At 49.9% G+C, this 19606-nt stretch overlaps 3 protein-coding genes across 3 annotated transcripts; all 3 read left to right on the top strand.

Annotated features, from left to right (window-relative positions):
- LOC133345743 (heat shock protein 30-like) lies at positions 1-963 on the top strand. The gene has a single exon (XM_061556712.1). The coding sequence runs from the start codon at positions 311-313 to the stop codon at positions 863-865; it is 555 nt and encodes a 184-aa protein (XP_061412696.1). The 5' UTR covers positions 1-310; the 3' UTR covers positions 866-963.
- A 3302-nt stretch (positions 964-4265) lies between these two features.
- On the top strand, positions 4266-5423 carry LOC133345744 (heat shock protein 30-like). Its single transcript, XM_061556713.1, has one exon. The coding sequence runs from the start codon at positions 4575-4577 to the stop codon at positions 5127-5129; it is 555 nt and encodes a 184-aa protein (XP_061412697.1). The 5' UTR covers positions 4266-4574; the 3' UTR covers positions 5130-5423.
- A 9876-nt stretch (positions 5424-15299) lies between these two features.
- On the top strand, positions 15300-16328 carry LOC133345844 (heat shock protein beta-11-like). The gene has a single exon (XM_061556864.1). It carries the CDS (start codon positions 15325-15327, stop codon positions 15937-15939), a length of 615 nt encoding a protein of 204 aa, XP_061412848.1. The 5' UTR covers positions 15300-15324; the 3' UTR covers positions 15940-16328.
- The last annotated feature ends 3278 nt before the right edge of the window (positions 16329-19606 follow it).

The raw sequence follows: 19606 nt of genomic DNA on the forward strand, positions 1-19606 counted from the left end.
AGAAAACTGCAAAGTTAGATGTTACTAAGTTAACGGAACATGCAGCCTGCATTCTATGCTTTGAGACGCCAAAGCCGGAGAAGCTTCTATCTGATTCACCAAAAACAATGACTTCATTCTCGCTAAGGCGTGCCTGTACATGACTCATCTAAAGCCTTAAAGTGAGAATGTTCCCGCAAATGCTGGCTTACGCTTATTCGCATTACCTGCGCTATATAATTGCTGCCCTAGTTGTGCGAGCAGACCACTCTCGGACAAGAAGACAGAGCAGTCCTCTACAGCTTGGAGACTTCCTTCAAAGTAAACGATCATGGACATGAACGTGTACTTCCCTCCAATGCACGTGATGGAGAAGAGCGTCTGGCCAGGCTGGCCGGTCTGGAACCTCCACGACAAAAGCCTCTTCCAGCAGCTGGAGCGAGACATGAAGAGCGAGATCGAGAGGATGGAGCAAATATTCCGTGGAGTCGATCAGCTCAGCAGCCACTCGTGGGCTCCGGGCACCCCCAAAGTTGCGCTGCAACAGCAGCCGGCCATGAGTGCCGCGTTCCAGATCGAAGCTCAGCCGCAGCAGGGAGACGGGTTTGTCGCGACCCTGGACGTGCAGGGCTTCTCCCCAAAGGACCTGGCCATGAAGGTGTCTGGAGACAAGCTGGTGGTGGCCGGACGTCGTGAGGTCAAGCGCGAAGGCAGCGGCGCCTACAGCCACAGCTACCAGGAGTTCCACGAAGCGATGCAGCTGCCCAAAGACGTGGACCCGCAGAGCGTGAGCTGCTGCCTGACCGACGACGGGAAGCTGAAGATCAAGGCTCAACGCCGCGCCCTCCCTGCCGTGACTGCTGGGAGGCTGGTGGCCATTGAGTGAGCTGGGAAGTGCTCACCAAAACATTAACATTTGGAATCTAACGTTAATCGCCCTGCAGAAAGTGTTTGCTTCTTAAATGCAAAATTGTAACAATGCTAATTGTTAAATGCGACTCATTAGATTAAGAATGTTTCATTATACGGGGCAACAATAAGTACAATATTTTAAGCAATTTATTGTTTACACTCGAAAATAGTTATTTAGTTGTGCATGTACGTTCCTGCTTTGAGCTCTTACTGTTAACATTGTATGCAGGACACATTCAATATAATTTAGAACGTTTGATTTGTGGCTTTCGTCAATATATTCTTAAAAAATACACTGTGAAATAAAGTTTTTGTCATATCCTTAAAATTCAGATGTGCAGCCATAACAATACAATGTTTTATTTACGCTGCGAAAGAGACGCTGTGTGCGGACCAAGCTATATTTCCCTATGAACATTTCTCTCATGTCACCAGTACTTGACCCACAGCAAGATTCCACTCGTGACAGTAACTCGATACAGCTGCATGTGACAGCAGCTTGTTGAGCGAGACTTTGTACTATTTATTTTTTATTTTACCAGGTATCGCCCGCTAAACTTCGTAGCTATTTTTACAGAAGCGACCAGGCCACAAATGACAGCTCAACGAAGTGGCTTATCACGTGGACATTTATCGCAGCCAATTACTCGAAACGCATTTTTATTCTAAATGTGGTGGGAAAAACCAGAGGACCCGGGGGGAGAAATCCAAGCGATCACTGGGAGAACATTACAAATCCAAATATACAGCAGGCGGCAGGGTCGAGATCGAACCTTCTACCTCCTGTATACCAGGCGAGGTAGTTAACATCTTGCCAACGTGGTGCCCTCCCTTGCCACTGTCCCTGCTCGCACACCCAAGGGGTTGCTCTTGACACCAGAGGGCAGCACCCCAAGGTAATGTATTCTACATACCCATTACACGTGTCATCAGTGGAGCATAATTTCATAGAAAAATGACACTGCCTTGAATGAAAAAAATGATAGACTTTTCAGGCAATGGCCCTTCCGAATGAACAAACTCTAATAAGCAACGTTTCGGGCCCATTATACATTTATTTTACATGCAAAGCAATGTTATGGCCGAATGTGGAGTTTGTTGTCATTTGTGCTTGTGCGCCATTATGAACGGAACATCATCCGCATATAATTTGCATCATAAAAAGAATAGTGTAGTATTCCATGCAGTACCGTAATATCTGTTATAATAACATGGTAATGTGGAGCATTGATTGGGAATCCACTTTCAGAATCAGAATCTTTATTTCGATTGGAGGAATCCGACGAGCTTATGAAGCCATTTTTCACAGATGTCCAGTATTGGCGGATTTGAATTCTAGTGTGTATATTTTTTTAAAATAATAATTTTGTATTGATCCAACCACGCGACAGGTGAGTGGTGCATATCGGGAGAGGCGGCTGGGACAGACAACCAACGGGGACGTGCAGGAGTGTAGCGTTGTATGTTACGTGGTGCGTCAGATCCCCTTTTCTTCGGGGAAGGAAAGGGTAAAGAGGGGGCGGGAGGGAGGGAGGGGAGCCAGTCTCATTTCAAGTTCAGTCAAGTAAACTCACGGTCTCTGGAGTGGCATTCATGAGGGGGCCCCAGATATGGGACAACTCCCCTTCCCTATTCCTCAGTTTAAGACTCAGGTATTCTAAAGCTACTATGGCGACTAGGGGAGTTGTGCCAGAGCGCGAAAAAGGGGGCCCCGACTTTATTCCTGGAGCTAATGATGGTCTTTATAACCGAAATGTTAGATGCTTGAAAAAGGGTATATTGGTGCCTGGTGATACCTTGGGGTTTAAGACCCAGGAGGGACGATTCAATGCTACGTCGTTTCACGGTGCCACACATCACGTTGTACAGATCGGTTATTTTATCATCGAATGTCCTGATGGTGGGACAGTCTCAGAAGGCGTGGATGTAAGTTTGGATGGTGCCCGGGGGCACTTAGGGTAGTCTGGGGAGAGTGCGTATATTTTTTTACAGCAATCTGCCAGAGGCACAACTAATTAACACAATGTACATCGTTACCGGAACACCGAAACCGACACCAATCCCCTGGCTTCCCTGTTCTGGCGAATAATCTGCCACCAAATATCCGCAGAGACATCGCGCAAACTGCAAAGGAGTTGACACGTTTTCTTTCCAGGAACAACAACAACAATCACCTGCCTACCCATCAACGAAGGCATCAACAATGTACTTCGCGCTGTCACCATCCTAGAATGTCACCCAGATCTGGAATAACGCTGGTGAACAGTGGCACAACACGTGCGTCCAAAATAAACGCATTTGAAACCAAAACATCACACCTCCTGGCTTTGAGATTCCTTCTTGGAGACATTGGTGTAACCATCAACCTCATCAAAACGTCAACAGGCCGATGCGCATTATCTCCTTCATAAAAAGGGGTCATTATGGCAGTTCTTCCCATACACCTCCGATTAACACAGTTGGCTACACAAGGTGATGATGGAAGCTTGTGTTGCCTCCGAAACGTGATTTAATTTAGTTATTTTCATTGTATTATTTATTATTATTATTAAAACAATTTTACCTACGTGACTTTACCGAAAGAACCAAAGAGTATGGATCCTTGCAGTCACGAAAACTTCAAATCTAGAATGAAGTTCAACTAACATGCATGCAAATGGTAAATTAAAGACAAGCCACCGCACGATTATGGCCATGCAAAACCAAACTATGGACCATGTAGTAAAAATACACGTCTGAGCTCCTTCAACGCAGGAATAGCAAAACTACACAAACTCTATCCTGAAGCCCTCTCATGGCAAGCAGACCTTGACAATTTGGCTCCTGAAAATTACGCCATGAGACAGAATAAATTCAAGCAATTTTGAAGATAATAGGTTACTTTCAGAGTTCGAACAATGCAGATAATGTTCAACAGTGTATATTTTTTGAAACTCTGAGCATTCTTCAAAATCTTTTTTAATCCCATATAAAAATGAAGTGAGGCTCGTGGAGTTTGTCCGGGATAATGCCACATCTTTTCATTTCGCAGTCCCGAAATGGGCTGGATAGTGGCACGAACTTGGATTGTGACAATGTGAAGCGAATGTGCTTAGCGAATGGACAAGAGGTTGGGGAACACGATTACGTAAAACCAAAACAAACGCCAACAGCAATAATCGCGGATCCGCTGCCATGGCTAAGATGACAGATGAGAGTAGATGCACTGCATTGCCATTGTTGCAACCGGATGCAAATTACAGATATTAATGGTTGGTGTAGTATTATGGGTAATCTGGAATCATCCTTAATGTCTTCACTCCTTGAAGCTCACTCGATATAAACTAGCAAATAGCCTTCGTCTAATTTTTTTGACGAACAAAACACACCATGTAGAAAACTGCAAAGTTAGATGTTACTAAGTTAACGGAACATGCAGCCTGCATTCTATGCTTTGAGACGCCAAAGCCGGAGAAGCTTCTATCTGATTCACCAAAAACAATGACTTCATTCTCGCTAAGGCGTGCCTGTACATGACTCATCTAAAGCCTTAAAGTGAGAATGTTCCCGCAAATGCTGGCTTACGCTTATTCGCATTACCTGCGCTATATAATTGCTGCCCTAGTTGTGCGAGCAGACCACTCTCGGACAAGAAGACAGAGCAGTCCTCTACAGCTTGGAGACTTCCTTCAAAGTAAACGATCATGGACATGAACGTGTACTTCCCTCCAATGCACGTGATGGAGAAGAGCGTCTGGCCAGGCTGGCCGGTCTGGAACCTCCACGACAAAAGCCTCTTCCAGCAGCTGGAGCGAGACATGAAGAGCGAGATCGAGAGGATGGAGCAAATATTCCGTGGAGTCGATCAGCTCAGCAGCCACTCGTGGGCTCCGGGCACCCCCAAAGTTGCGCTGCAACAGCAGCCGGCCATGAGTGCCGCGTTCCAGATCGAAGCTCAGCCGCAGCAGGGAGACGGGTTTGTCGCGACCCTGGACGTGCAGGGCTTCTCCCCAAAGGACCTGGCCATGAAGGTGTCTGGAGACAAGCTGGTGGTGGCCGGACGTCGTGAGGTCAAGCGCGAAGGCAGCGGCGCCTACAGCCACAGCTACCAGGAGTTCCACGAAGCGATGCAGCTGCCCAAAGACGTGGACCCGCAGAGCGTGAGCTGCTGCCTGACCGACGACGGGAAGCTGAAGATCAAGGCTCAACGCCGCGCCCTCCCTGCCGTGACTGCTGGGAGGCTGGTGGCCATTGAGTGAGCTGGGAAGTGCTCACCAAAACATTAACATTTGGAATCTAACGTTAATCGCCCTGCAGAAAGTGTTTGCTTCTTAAATGCAAAATTGTAACAATGCTAATTGTTCGCATTCACTATGTGAAGTACAATAAAATACATCTAAAATGTTACGAAGTTAATCAACGAAACATGCTTAATTGTTCAATGAATATACTCTTTGAATCTAATACCAATTTCCAGAACTCATTGTTTTTCAATTAACTTTGCTTTTCCTGCACATAACGTTAATGTTGTACTCGATTTTAATGCCATGCTTTGTTACATTCGTTTAAAATGCCTTTTTATAAAGACAAACTTGTGATGTTTTTTTGCAAGTTAAATTTAATTGTTACAGTGGAAATAGTCTTGAAAATAGAGTAATTTGATGCTGCAAAATAAAAGATCCCAGTATTCACGGAAGTTTGTGCTTTTTTTTCTGTGTCCAAGCTAAAAATAAAATCTGCCGTTCAGGGCTGTGAAACTAGCACACATTAACAACCTTCGCTTGGGAAAGGGACGATTTCTGACATCCACTTACCAGCATACACCATTCTTTAGCAAATTCCCACAGATTTGACGAGTTGTTGGCGAGAATGGCCCATTAGTCAGCCCCTACCAATCACGCTCGATAGAAAACAGCACCGTTTACGGTCTTTAGTTAACATCTTGTGTCAGATATATGGAGAGATGATGTAACCGAGTGGTTTTCAAACTTTGTTTTGGCGACTATACACTCCTTGTTGAAATTTGTTTCAACCGAGTTACCACCCCCCCCCCCTTGCCTGACCCAACATGGTTCTGAGAAAGAAAGAAATAAATGAATGATTAACATTAATATTTTAATCGATTACCCCATTTTGTGAGGTATCCTAACGAGCTAGTAACTGAAAGCGAATAAAAAAAAATTAAACGGACACTCTGCATGCATGACGTAACTTGTTCGCGCTCGCTGGCTGCTCTAGTAAATCACATTGTTTAGGATCAATGAGTGTAGAAAGGTCTTTATATCGTTATAGGTTACCATATAGATTTACATGTTATTATAACTATTTCAATATTGGCAGATTCATACATGATTATTCACCAATGACTCTCATGTATGATATAATTTCACACGAGTATAAATCACCCCACGTGCCACCAGAGGTCCGCCGACACCCGGCCGAGAACCACTGGTGTAGATGATGCATGGACAATCTTGTTTGCATGTAGAGCTTCTTTCGCACCGTACGCAGCCAACCGTGCTAATCACAGATGCGGGGAAGGACAACAAACTAAACACAAACAGCAGTTTATCCTCTTGGCTATGATAAAAACAACATTAAGACTGAATTAGCATTATTTTTGGGGATAATGACGTTAGCATACCACCAATTAAAAAGCAGAGGAAAACATTTATTTTGGGGAGGGCTTACATGAAACATGCAGTGGTAGAATCAAGATATGATGAATGCATGTGTCTCAGCAGCAAAAGGAGGCGAGAAAATGTGAGATGCAGCTGCCGCACAGATGGAGGTGGAAGGTTTTGCAGAGTTGAAGGATATGAGACCTCCGCACAAACGATGACTCCCAAAGTTAAACACACTAAAACTAAACTATTATTTTTATTTTACCACGTAAAACCCATTGAGCTATATAGCTCTTTTTTCGAAAGCGACCTGGCCACAACTGATAGCTCAACGAAGTAGATTATTACGTTGACATTTATAGCAGACACACTCTAAAGACGTGTTTCTAATTGTAGAGGAAAAAAACCGGAGGACCTGGAGGAGAACAATCCACACGGCCACGGGGAGACATGCAAACTCCAAATATAAAGCAGGCGTCAGGCGGGATCGAACCCACTACTTCCTGTATACACGGCGAGGTAGTGAACATCTCGCCACCGCGCCCCCCGCTACGTCACCTTGCCGATAACACCAGGGAAAAGATGAAGCCTGCTCGTTATGACCATCTTATCCGTGAGTAATGTCAGTAAACGTCTGGTTCATGTCACTGTATGAGGTGCAGTGGGGGAAGCTTTATGCCTGGGCTACTTCATCTTGTCCACAACAGCAAAGATAAAACGTACCTTACCAGTTAGAACCATCTCCATTTGTCAAATACTGTGCCCGTTTTCATTCAACTGTGGATAGCAGGACCATTTTATTCCATTGCTAATGCGATGCACATAAATACTGGTTTTACATTCCATTTAATGAGCTGCAGATGTAAGGGATGTCGAAAGGTGAATAATATTAAATTACACAAATACAGGCAGACCTCGTTTAACATTCAAGATGCGTTCCTGGAGAAGTGAGCGCAAATAGAATCGGCGATAAATGGGGTCATTATACCATTGCATATATGGAAATGCGTTCCTAACAACGTTATTTATTTCATACGAGCAATATAGGAGGGATTATTGGGGTATTGGTAATAGTGTAGTAAGTTGCAAGAGGCTTGGACGACGGGGTCAGAGGCACACTTATTTATTAACACCAACTTGTGTACAGTAACGGGTAAACCCAGCACTTGAAGGGGTATCGTCCCCTTCACTCGTCTAACAGGGAGACACAACGTCTAACCCCGCTAACCTACGCCCGAGTCCTCCACTACGGAGCTAGAGGAGGCTACCTATCCCAGCCCTGGTCAAGCTGGGATCCCGGCACCCTGAGTCTCCAGACCGGCTCTTATAAGAACGTCAGTCTGGGCTCTAGGGGCCACGCCACCGGCTTGCGCTGGTCGGCCCTGACAAGGACAGCGAGCCAGGGGAGCTCCGGGGCCTATTCTATCTGGTCTTCACTCTTCGCTGGTTAAAGCTAATACTCGACCTCGAGCCCTCCGGCTCACCACCTTTTATAGCACTCGGACCCGGGAGGGGCCCGTGGGGGATGCAGGTGCGGACGTCGGTGTGAGCACCTCCTCTGTGTACGGCCCTAACCACGCCCCTTGTGTTTGTTAGCCATCCGTGCCCATACATCTACACAATTACACCTCTACATCACCCCCCCCTGTACAGCTCGCAGCCGTCCCCGACTGCAACAAAATCACAATAAAGGTGCATCCCCCCCCCAAAACCGTGTGTGCCTCGCGTAATTTTAACAAGAACAACAACAATAACAACAGGAAACAGAAAAAACAACCCGATGCATCCCCCCTGAATAAATACCCCATTCCGCAAAACCAACATATATACATGCACTCCGGACTCCCCCCCCTTCTTCCGCAAGGGCCCCCCAACGGCCGACCTCACAAAATTCTGCGCGTTTTGGCGCGCGTTCTCGCGGCGGGCCCGTCACAAGGGCCCGCCCCGGCTCGCCCAGTGGCGGGTGTCGACAGTCCGGGTGCGAGAGTGTCCGGCTTCGCTGCTGAGTGACACCCGACCCCCCCGGGAGGGGTTGGCGGTCGTGGACCCGTCACTCCTGGTGCACCTGGAGATGGAACAGTCGGTGTCAGGTTAGGCGGAAGCAGCGAAGCCGGGGAGTTGGCGGACCCCTCACACGTTTGGCCATGCGTGTGTGTGTGAGAACCCTGGGGCGGCGCAATGAACGGTTTCAACCTGGAGGGGTGCACGTACCACCGACGTTTCCCCCACTTGACACGTACACATTGCGGCCGAAAGACCTGTATGACCTCCACGGGCCCCCGCCACGGCCGCACCAGCTTCGACGAGGTCGCCAGTGGCACCTGGGGACAGTGCAACCATGCCCTGTCCCCCGGTTTCCATTGGAACACATGTGCCCGCCCCAGCCTAAGCCTCTCGTTCGCCTTTTGGCGGAGTTCAGAATTTTGCACGGCCGCTTCCCGTGCCTCTGTTAATTTCCCGATGTTAAATTTAACGTGGTCGGACAATTTAGACATCGCCTGAGGCGCCGAGAGCTTCAGCTGTGTCGTCACAGGCGGGTTAGCCTCGCGACCATACATTAAGAAGGAAGGTGAAAATCCGGTGGCCGCATGGGGAGCCATCCTGTAGGCTTGCAACACACCCGCAATGCGAAGGTCCCAATCTGTCTGGGATTCCGATACCTGCTGGGACAGCATGGACGTGATAGTCCGATGCAGCCATTCCACCATCCCCTCAGTTTGTGGGTGATATGGGGAGGTCCGAATTTTCTCCGTACCCAAGAGGTCGCACACCTCGCGGAGGAGTTTCCCTGAAAAATTTTGACCCTGGTCAGTCAGCAGACATTCCAGAGCACCCTTGTCGAGGACGTAGCCCTGGACAAAGGCCTCCGCGACAGCTGCTGCCGACTGGTTGGCCAGGGGCCAAGCCATGGGCCATCTCGTGAAGTATTCGACCCCTGTCAATAAGTACCTATTTCCCCTGGGTGTAGCGGGAAATGGCCCGAGAATATCCAGAGCAACGAGCTCGTTAATCCGGGAAACCTTTATGGACTGCAGCGGAGGGTTGGACCCCCTCGCTGGTGGCTTCCGCTGCGCGCATTGAGTGCATGACCCCAGGATATCCCCCACGTCCTTTGCCATGCCCGGCCAGAAGAAATCGAGCTGGAGCATGGCAAGGGTCTTGTGAATCCCCAAGTGCAGGAGCCGCTCATGCGCAGCCCACACCACTTTACCCCTCAATGTTGCAGGCACCACCAGCCGTTGGCGGCGGGATTTCCCGTCCCAGTGCATTAAAAGCCCCTGGAACAACCCCCACGAGTCAACATTCGCCGCTCCCTGACCAACCCCCCCGATGCGACGGCGCAGAGCGAGGAGGGAGGTGTTCTCCATTTGGAGGCGTCCCCACTCCGCAACGGACAACCCCAGCAAGGAATCCCTCCCTTCTTGCTCGATAGGACCCGAAGTTGAAGGCGCATCGGCGGCGGCCACAAAGACCGAATCCGTGGTCACGTTCGGGGGCCTACAACGCCCCGAACCCGAGAGGCAAGCGCACTCCGAAGTGGGCGGCAACCGCGACAGAGCGTCAGCGTTCGTGTGGCAGACGCCCTTACGATATGTGGTGACAAAGTCGTAGTCTAGGAGAATCTCCAACCATCGAGACAACTGTCCCGATGGTTGTTGAATCCGCAGGGCGTACTGCAGCGCCGCATGATCTGTACGGACGGTGAAACGTCGACCGTACAGATACGGGCGGTACTGCTGAATGAAATAAACGATCGCCAATAGTTCACGACGGGTAACGCAGTACCGTTGTTCCGCCGGAGACAACACCCGACTACCATAAGCCACCACATGCTCTACGCCACCAATGAGCTGGGACAGCACGCCCCCAATGCCCGTGTTACTTGCGTCTGTATCGAGCAAGAAGGGTTGTGAGAAATCGGGATAATTCAACGGCGGAGCCCCCACCAGGGCATCCCGGAGGGAGCGAAAAGCAGCCTCCTCCTCCGGCCACCAACGAAACCTGACTCTTTTGGACGTCAAGGCATGCAAGGGTTTCGCGATCGTAGCGAAGTCAGCCACAAATCGTCGGTAGTACGACGCGAACCCAATGAAACTCCTGACCTCCCCCACCGAGGTGGGAGTCGGCCAGGAGCTGACGCATTCCGTTTTGGCGGGATCTGTGGATATCCCCGAGCGACCAACAATATGACCCAAATACCGCACCGATTCGCGGAGCAAATGGCACTTCTGCTGTTTAAATTTCAAATTGGCATCCCGCATTTTGAGAAAAACAGCACGCAACCTTTGGAGGTGTTCATCGAATGTTTTGCTAAAGACGATGACATCGTCCAAGTAAATTAAGCACGAATCCCATTGCAAGCCCGCCAAGACCAGTTCCATTAACCGCTGAAAAGTTGCCGGCGCAGAATGTAAGCCCATCGGCAAGCGGTTAAATTGGAAAAGGCCGTGCGGTGTACGGAAAGCAGTCTTAGGTTTAAATTCGTCATCCAGAGGAAGCTGCCAGAATCCAGAAAGTAAATCCAGGGTGGAAAAGAATCGCGCCCCCGCCAAGGCATCAAGCGACTCATCCATTCGAGGAAGCGGGTACGCGTCGGCTACTGAAATTTTGTTCAACCGCCGAAAGTCGACACAAAACCGCAGTGAGCCGTCGTGTTTTTTCACCAAAACGATCGGTGCGCCCCACGGGCTGTTGGAAGGGGATATGATATCGGCGGCTAGCATGTCGTCAACGGCCGATTTGACATGATCCTTTTCGGCGGGACTCAACCGAAAGGGATTTTGGCGGATTGGCGCGCTGTCACCCATGTCAATGTGGTGTCGCAGCAATTTAGTACGACCAATATCAAATTTGTGTCGACTAAAAACGTCGGCAAACTCTTTCAGAACTCGCAGCCTCTCACGCTGTGAGTCGGACAGGTCCACTGATCCCGCGCAAAGCGCATCCAGCCATCCGTCATCACAGTCCGAATGTGGTCGCGACGGAGAATCGGTGCTCACCTGACCCACGAGAGGTTCCTCATAGGGTGCCGGCGTTGCGTGTGCAAGCACGGTCCCTTGAGGAACCACGGCCGTTCGCGATCCCACATTAAGAACTGCAATGAAGGGGTCCCCATCCCCTTTCACCATGGTCAGAGCCGCTATCAAATCGGGTCCATCGAGATGGTCCCAACAAGACCCCCCGATCCGCAACCCCCTCAGCAAATGGCCGATGTAACCTAAGAGGGACGAGCATCTGAGCTCCCGGGGGTACGCGTACAGTTCTCGCCACGAGCGCCTGCACGGTCGCAAATGCCCGATGCTCCGTGGCGGGGGAAGACAAAAATGTTACACGTCGGCCCGACGGGAGTTCGATGCACCCCTGGTCGATCAATATACGGATAGGCATTTTGGCCAAGAAATCCGTCCCCAACAGGCACGGAACCGCCAGTACGGAGGAAACCAATACAGGCCCGGATAATTTAATGTCCCCAATGCAAATTTTGGCGCGGATCTGCCCAATGATGCCCAGCGATCCCCCATTAGTAGCATAGCATGGCACGTCAACGGGGAGCAAAGGACGGCTTTGAACGGGAAGGATGTTATAAATCAAATCAGATATAATGGTCGCCGATGCTCCCGTGTCAATTAAAATCCGCACCTCAACCCCATCTATGTGACCGACCACGACAGACGACCCAGCCGACGCTGCAACGACACGATGGGCGAGCTCCGACCACTGGCCCGGTTGGAGCGCTCGCCGCATTTCAGAACAATCTGACGCAACGCCCGGCGAATTTCGAGCCGTGTATGTTTCAGCGAGTGAGTGTGTGACAGATGTGTGCACGGGCCTAACGTGTGAGATGCCACGACTCGCCGTATTTCTCTGCTGGAGCTTGGGTGGGGGCGGCGCGGCGTCCTGACGAGGTGTCGCCCCATGCTGACGAGGAGCCCGGCATCCTGAAGCCACGTGGCCTTGAAGGCCACAGTTGTAGCAGCGTGTGAGCGCCCCGGATGGCCTGGGCTGCTCCTGGCGGCTCGGTCCGTTCCGAGCCTGTGTTCCCGCAGATCTCCATTCCCCCCGCCGCTCCACCCCGCAGACCTCCTCCGATGGGAGGGCGGGAGCCGCCATGGCATGGCCGGCCACCCCCTTGGTGGCCTTGCGACGCAGGGACCGCAATCTCCCGTGGATGTGGCGCGCGACCAGCAAGGAAGACATCTCTGTGTTGTCTTGAGCCAAGATGGCGACATCCAGCTCGTCCGCGAGTAGCAACAGCTTTTCTGCCACCATAGCGTTCACTCCCTCCTTGTCCATCCGCGGAAAAGCTGCCTTCGCCAGGGCCAGGAGAGCCGTCCGGAAAGCCAGGGGCGATTCGTTGGCGCCCCGATGACGATCGTGGAACAGCTGCCTGCAGTCCGAAGGCGGGCCGTAGACAGCGGACAGCAGCTGCAGCGCCAAGTGCAGTGTGGCGCGCTTTTCCTTAGGCGCCGAGGTGAGGGTAGCCAGGGCGTCGTTGTCCAGCATCGCCGGCAGCGCACGTAGTTCTTCGGCGTCCGTCCAGTTCGCCATCTCCTGATGAGCGATGAACCGTCTCTTGAATCCGCCCCAGTCCCCGTCCGCGCCCATGAATTCTTTGAGAGGGAGCAGTCGCTGCTGTAACGCGACGTCCGTGGCTGCGGATCGCGCTCCGTCGTTCCCGGCGCTCTGTACAGTGTGGGCGGGCTGCGCGTATGGCATCGCCGGTCGCTCCGTTGTCGACACGCTGGCCGGTGTTGATGATGTCACGGCTTGTGCTTGGCCCTCGGCGGTCACCTGACGCGGGCCGGCCCCGCCCTCTGCACCCACTGTAGCGATGGCGGGAAATTTGACTGCGAGCCGCGTCGGGATGGCGTGAAACGGCGCCGCGCGTCGGTATGCCATCGTCGTCCCGTGCAGCCCCTCCAGCCCCCAGCCGCGTGATCTCCTCCAACGTGGCGGCTGCAGCGTAGAGCAGCTCCGCCAGGCGGGAGTGAGCCAGCCGAAGTCCCTCGGCCGACGCATCCCACCCTTCCTGTCGTAGCGGCGCGGGTGTACTCGGCCCCGGCTGCTCGGATCCGACCTCGGCCATCTCTGGTGCCGAGTCGGCCCGAGGTGTCCTCCATCTCTGACTCCCTGGTACGTGTCGTCCTTCGTGTGTCCATTGTTTCACGATCACTTCTGACCCCAGATGTAGTAAGTTGCAAGAGGCTTGGACGACGGGGTCGGAGGCACACTTATTTATTAATACCAACTTGTGTACAGTAACGGGTACACCCAGCACTTGAAGGGGTATCGTCCCCTTCACTCGTCTAACAGGGAGACACAACGTCTAACCCCGCTAACCTACGCCCGAGTCCTCCACTACGGAGCTAGGGGAGGCTACCTATCCCAGCCCTGGTCAAGCTGGGATCCCGGCACCCTGAGTCTCCAGACCGGCTCTTATAAGAACGTCAGTCTGGGCTCTCGGGGCCACGCCACCGGCTTGCGCTGGTCGGCCCTGACAAGGACAGCGAGCCAGGGGAGCTCCGGGGCCTATTCTAGCTGGTCTTCACTCTTCACTGGTTAAAGCTAATACTCGACCTCGAGCCCTCCGGCTCACCACCTTTTATAGCATTCGGACCCTGGGAGGGGCCCGTGGGGGATGCAGGTGCGGACGTCGGTGTGAGCACCTCCTCTGTGTACGGCCCTAACCATGCCCCTTGTGTTTGTTAGCCATCCGTGCTGATACATCTACACAATTACACCTCTACAATAGCACTCATAATAATAATTCATACATTATTATGAAATAAGATTATTAAACCTTATTTAATTACTAAAATAATGTATTATAACATCAGTAGTATGTACTGCATTCCTACAAGGCAACGATGGGAGACGAGGTTGGAGGAGCTGCTGCGCTTCCAATACTACACTTTTTACACTATGAGACCTCCTTTACCAGTGGCAAAATATAGTAGGTCTTACCCTTTAAACTGGTACAAAACTGACACCTTTATACAAGGCATCATGTTTGCAATAACCACAACACAAGTAGTCAAAATGCAAACAAAAAGAAACAACTCTGATGATGATAATGATATGCAATGTCTTGAAGTTGATTGGTCCACACCCGAGACAGCTTTCTTTAGAGCCTAGACTCCATTGGTGTTGGACCAGATGACACCAAAAGGCGTACAACTCAAAAACAGTGCATTATCACAGTATTGCAAAGTTTGTGGGGAATAATAGTCATTTTCTATACTTTTGAGGAATAAGCAATTAGGAAGAAACACTTACTACCCAGGAAAAAAAAACATGTTTTCGTTACACAGTGATATAATGAATGTAAAAGAGAGTAATGTGCTCTTCTATATTTACTTTAAATTACTACACTTTGAAGGGTGATACAAACCGACACTTACATGCTCGCTTACATAGCACAATGACATCATCTGCCTTGTCAGGAAAGACTGAGGCACACAGTGAGATGAGCAAAGCCAACGAATGTCTTACTTTAACTTTATTAATGCAAACTATAAATTCTGTACAATGTTATTATTAAAATATACGTAATGCTAAAGTTGACAGCGTGATCTGGATGCTATTGTAGTGAACTTGTCGCAGACTGCAACCTGAGACACGAGTCACTCATATTTTCTGTGGATGAGGGAAGCCCCTGGGAGCAGCTGCGTCATTCTGGACGCTTCTGGCTCCCCCTGGCATCTGCCCGTCAGCACTGCCAGGGCTATAAAAGCAGCTCCTGTAGCTGCACTGGCAGAACATCGGCGGAGGAGGAAGCAGCGCTCATAGCTCAAGCGAGCCTCACTGTGAAACACATCAACTAACAAGCATGGCCCTGAGTGTTTACCTCCCTGCGATGCACGTGATGGAGAGGAGCGTCTGGCCAGGCTGGCCGGTCTGGAACCCCCGCGGTGAAAGTCTCTTCCTGCAGCTGCAGCGAGACATGAGGAGCGAGATCGAGAGGATGGAGAGAATCTTCCGTGGAGTCGATCAGCTCAGCAGCCACACGTGGGCTCCGGGCAGCCTCGGAGACGCACTGCTGCAGCAGCCGGCCGTGAGCAGTGGGTTCCAGATTGAAGATCCACGGGAGCAGGGAGACGGGTTTGTCGCGTCCCTGGACGTGCAGGACTTCTCCCCACAGGACCTGGCCGTGAAGGTGGCTGGAGACAAGCTGGTGGTGGCTGGACGGCGCGAGGTGAAGAGCGGAGAAGTCAGCAGCGGCAGCTACAGCCACAGCTGCCAGGAGTTCCACAGGGAGACGCAGCTGCCCAGGGACGTGGACCCGCAGAGCGTGAGCTGCTGCTTGACCCAAGACGGGAAGCTGAAGGTCAAGGCTCAGCGCCGCGCCCTCCCTGCAGCGGCCGAGAGGGTGGTGGCCATTGAGCAGCCAGCGACATCGACTCCTGGCACGGCCTCTCAGTCCACTGGCTCCACTCACGCGTAGAGTGGCGCCTGGAGCATCCATCCCAGCAGCCTGCTTCATTGATGTTTTGATTGTACGGATATTTTGTTAAATCGGTTTCTATTCACGATATGTTTACTAACATTTACGTTTTCAGTGTTCACATTCAAATCCATTGGAGTAAGTGTATCGCTGTTCATTATTGTCAAATTGTGTTGCATCGTTTTAATTTGCCATTACCACGTTCATATATTGCAATATAAGATAATGCTGAATGTTATCTTCAAGTATTTTTTACTGTTATACATTGCTATTTTTCACATAGTATACATTTATAACTGAATCTAAATATTTATTGACAATACTAAACTGTTTTTTGGCAATGTAAAATGACGAATGGTTTTTTATATAATAAAATGCCCTTCAATTCCTATAGTGTTATAGTTCATCTTTCAGATGTACTTACATTTGAATTAAAATTCATCCATGAAGTCCTTTCTGAGCGTTTAAAAAAACTACACATTTTCTTTTTAAAAATGTAACCCTAAAAATGTTGCTACGCGGTTTCACATGGTAACCATGGCACTTAAAAAAATTAAAATATTCAGTAAAACCGCAGCGTGAGCGCGACATCCCCAAATGATGAGGTCAACTCTCTTACACCCGCTATGTCCAAACAAACGCTGCATAGTAATTTTAACATGCCGCAGGACGTTATTTTCAATGCGACTCATTAGATTCAGAATGTTTCATTTTACGGGGCAACAATAAGTACAATATTTTAAGAAATGTATTGTTTACACTCGAATATAGTTATTTAGTTGTACATGTACGTTCCTGCTTTGAGCTCTTACTGTTAATATTGTATGCAGTACACATTCAATATAATTTGTGGCTTTCGTCAATATATTTTTTAAAAAGACATGTTGAAATAAAGTTTTTGTCATATCCTTAAAATTCAGATTTGCAGCTGTAACAATACAATGGTTTTTCTGCCCTGTGAGAAAAATCAGAGGACCCGGGGGAAAAATCCACGCGATCACTGGGAGAACATTCAAACTCCAAATAGACAGCAGGCGTCAGGGTCGAGATCGAACCTTCTACCTCCTGTATACCAGGCGAGGTAGTTAACATCTCGCCAACGGGGTGCCCTCCCTTGCCACTGTCCCTGCTCGCACACCCAAGGGGTTGCTCCTGACACCAGAGGGCAGCACCCCAAGGTAATGTATTCTACATACCCATTACACGTGTCATCAGTGGAGCATAATTTCATAGAAAAACTAGCATAAGTACCCGGCGTTGCCCGGGTGAAAAATATATTTCTTAATAACCTTACATATATACACAGATGGGCTGCTACCCCTGCCCCCCCCAGCCACGATCTCCTCGACCGCTGTGCAGTAATATGTACGGCCTATAGTGTGGTGGGGTGTCGAGGCCTAGTACCGTGCAGAGCCTCCGGCCTCGCCTAAATTGCCCACCCGGCTGAGGCTGGGTACTGGGGCCGTTAACCCCCCCCCCCCCCCCCCCGCGCTACAATAATACTGTCTAATCGCTATAATTTTATTATCTACCGACCATATAATAGTAATAGCACACATTGGGGTGGGGGGGGGGGGAGTGAAGAGGACGTGAAACTTTGATGAATTTACCTCAGAGTCGCGTGTTAATGCGTGCGCATATTTTTAACGGAAATTAAAAATGGCGTCCACCCCGCAGCGAATGCGTTGCTACCCGTTGCCAGGGGCAACCGCCGTGGAAAACCAAACGGACCAATCACGTCTCGCAAATCCCTCACATTTCGTCCAATGAAACTGCGTATGGTCCGGCGACACACAGACAAACAGACACACACACAGACAGACAGACAGACAAACAGACAGACAGACACGTTCCTTCGGAGTGGGCAGGTAGGAACTTGGTTGGACAGCGCATTCGTGCACGACAGACAAATAATCCCTGGTCGGCAGTGTGGAACCTGTTGTTCCTACCTGTATGTATAAAAGATAACTTGACTCTAGATTTGAAGCTTTCGTGACTGCAATGATTCATATTCTTGGGTTTTTTCGGTAAAGTCACGTAGGTAAAAACATTAAAAGTAAAATAAAATAAAAATCACGACGTATCGGAGGCAACACAAGCTTCCGTCTTCAGGTGGTACCGTCACAGCCACGACGACTGTATCAAGTAAATGAGAGATTGTAGGAGCTACCACTCCGTTTATATAATGGTCGGAGAAGGTGGGGGTGCAAGGGCCGCATACTTTTTATTAATATGGTAAGGTGAGGCTTAAGACTAAGAATAGACTGCATAACAAAGGCTGAGCCCACCGAGTTGTAGCAAAGGCTGAGCCTTTGTTATGGAGAGGTGCGGTTTGTGACTCAACCTGTAACAGGGAGACCACCACTAAGCATGGTACAACTGTGATGGTTGTCTGTCAAATAAGATTGGCAAATAAGTGTAGTTAAATCTTTTTTGCATGGTTAATCACATCTTTCCAATGATTTTTTAGTCTTAAGCCTCACCTTACCATATTAATAAAAAGTATGCGGCCCTTGCACCCCCACCTTCTCCGACCATTATATAAACGGAGTGGTAGCTCCTACAATCTCTCATTTACTTGATACAGCCGTCGTGGCTGTGACGGTACCACCTGAAGACGGAAGCTTGTGTTGCCTCCGAAACGTCGTGATTTTTATTTTATTTTACTTTTGAATGTTTTTACCTACGTGACTTTACCGAAAAAACTTAAGAATATAGATAACTTGACTTTAGGTAGCCAGGCAGACAGCCCCCTTAACTATCGCCCCCCCCCCTCCCTTAGGCCCCTCCCCCCTTAGGCCCCTCCCATGACCCCCTTTCCCTTAGGCCCCTCCCCTGAGCACCCCCCCCCCCATATCCTCAGGCCCCTCCCCTGACCCCCCTTCCCTTAGGCCCCTCCCCTGACCCCCCTTCTGTTAGGCCCCTCCCCTGAGCACCCCCCCCCCCCATATCCTTAGGCCCCTCCCCTGACCCCCCCTCCCTCAGGCCCCTCCGCTGACCCCCCCCCTCAGGCCCCTCCCCTGAACCCACCCCTCAGGCCCCTCTCCTGACTCCCCCCTTCCTTAGGCCCCTCCCCTGACCCTCCTCCCTTAGGCACCTCCCCTCTCCGTACCCGGCAGTAGGTCTCCACCAATCAAAGAGCTGTTTACCTGACTCCCCCCTTCCTTAGGCCCCTCCCCTGACCCTCCTCCCTTAGGCACCTCCCCTTTTCGTACCCGGCAGTATGTCTCCACCAATCAAAGAGCTGTTTGTAAGGTCTCCACCAATCAAAGAGCTGTGTGTATTATATATTTATTTATGCACGACAGACAGACAGTCAGACAGACAGCTAAATAATCCCTGGTGGGCAGTGTGGAACATTGTTCCTCCCTGTATTTGCGATTTCAAATATATAGATAACACTGCCTTGAATGAAAAAAATGATAGACTTTTCAGCCAATGGCTCTACCGAATGAACAAACTCTAATAAGCAACGTTTCGGGCCCATTATACATTTATTTTACATGCAAAGCAATGTTATGGCCGAATGTGGAGTTTGTTGTCATTTGTGCTTGTGCGCCATTATGAACGGAACATCATCCGCATATAATTTGCATCATAAAAAGAATAGTGTAGTATTCCATGCAGTACCGTAATATCTGTTATAATAACATGGTAATGTGGAGCA

The sequence above is a fragment of the Lethenteron reissneri genome, chromosome 23, assembly GCF_015708825.2.
Source record: "Lethenteron reissneri isolate LAM-NWPU_2019-01 chromosome 23, ASM1570882v1, whole genome shotgun sequence".
Taxonomy (NCBI): Eukaryota; Metazoa; Chordata; class Hyperoartia; order Petromyzontiformes; family Petromyzontidae; genus Lethenteron; species Lethenteron reissneri.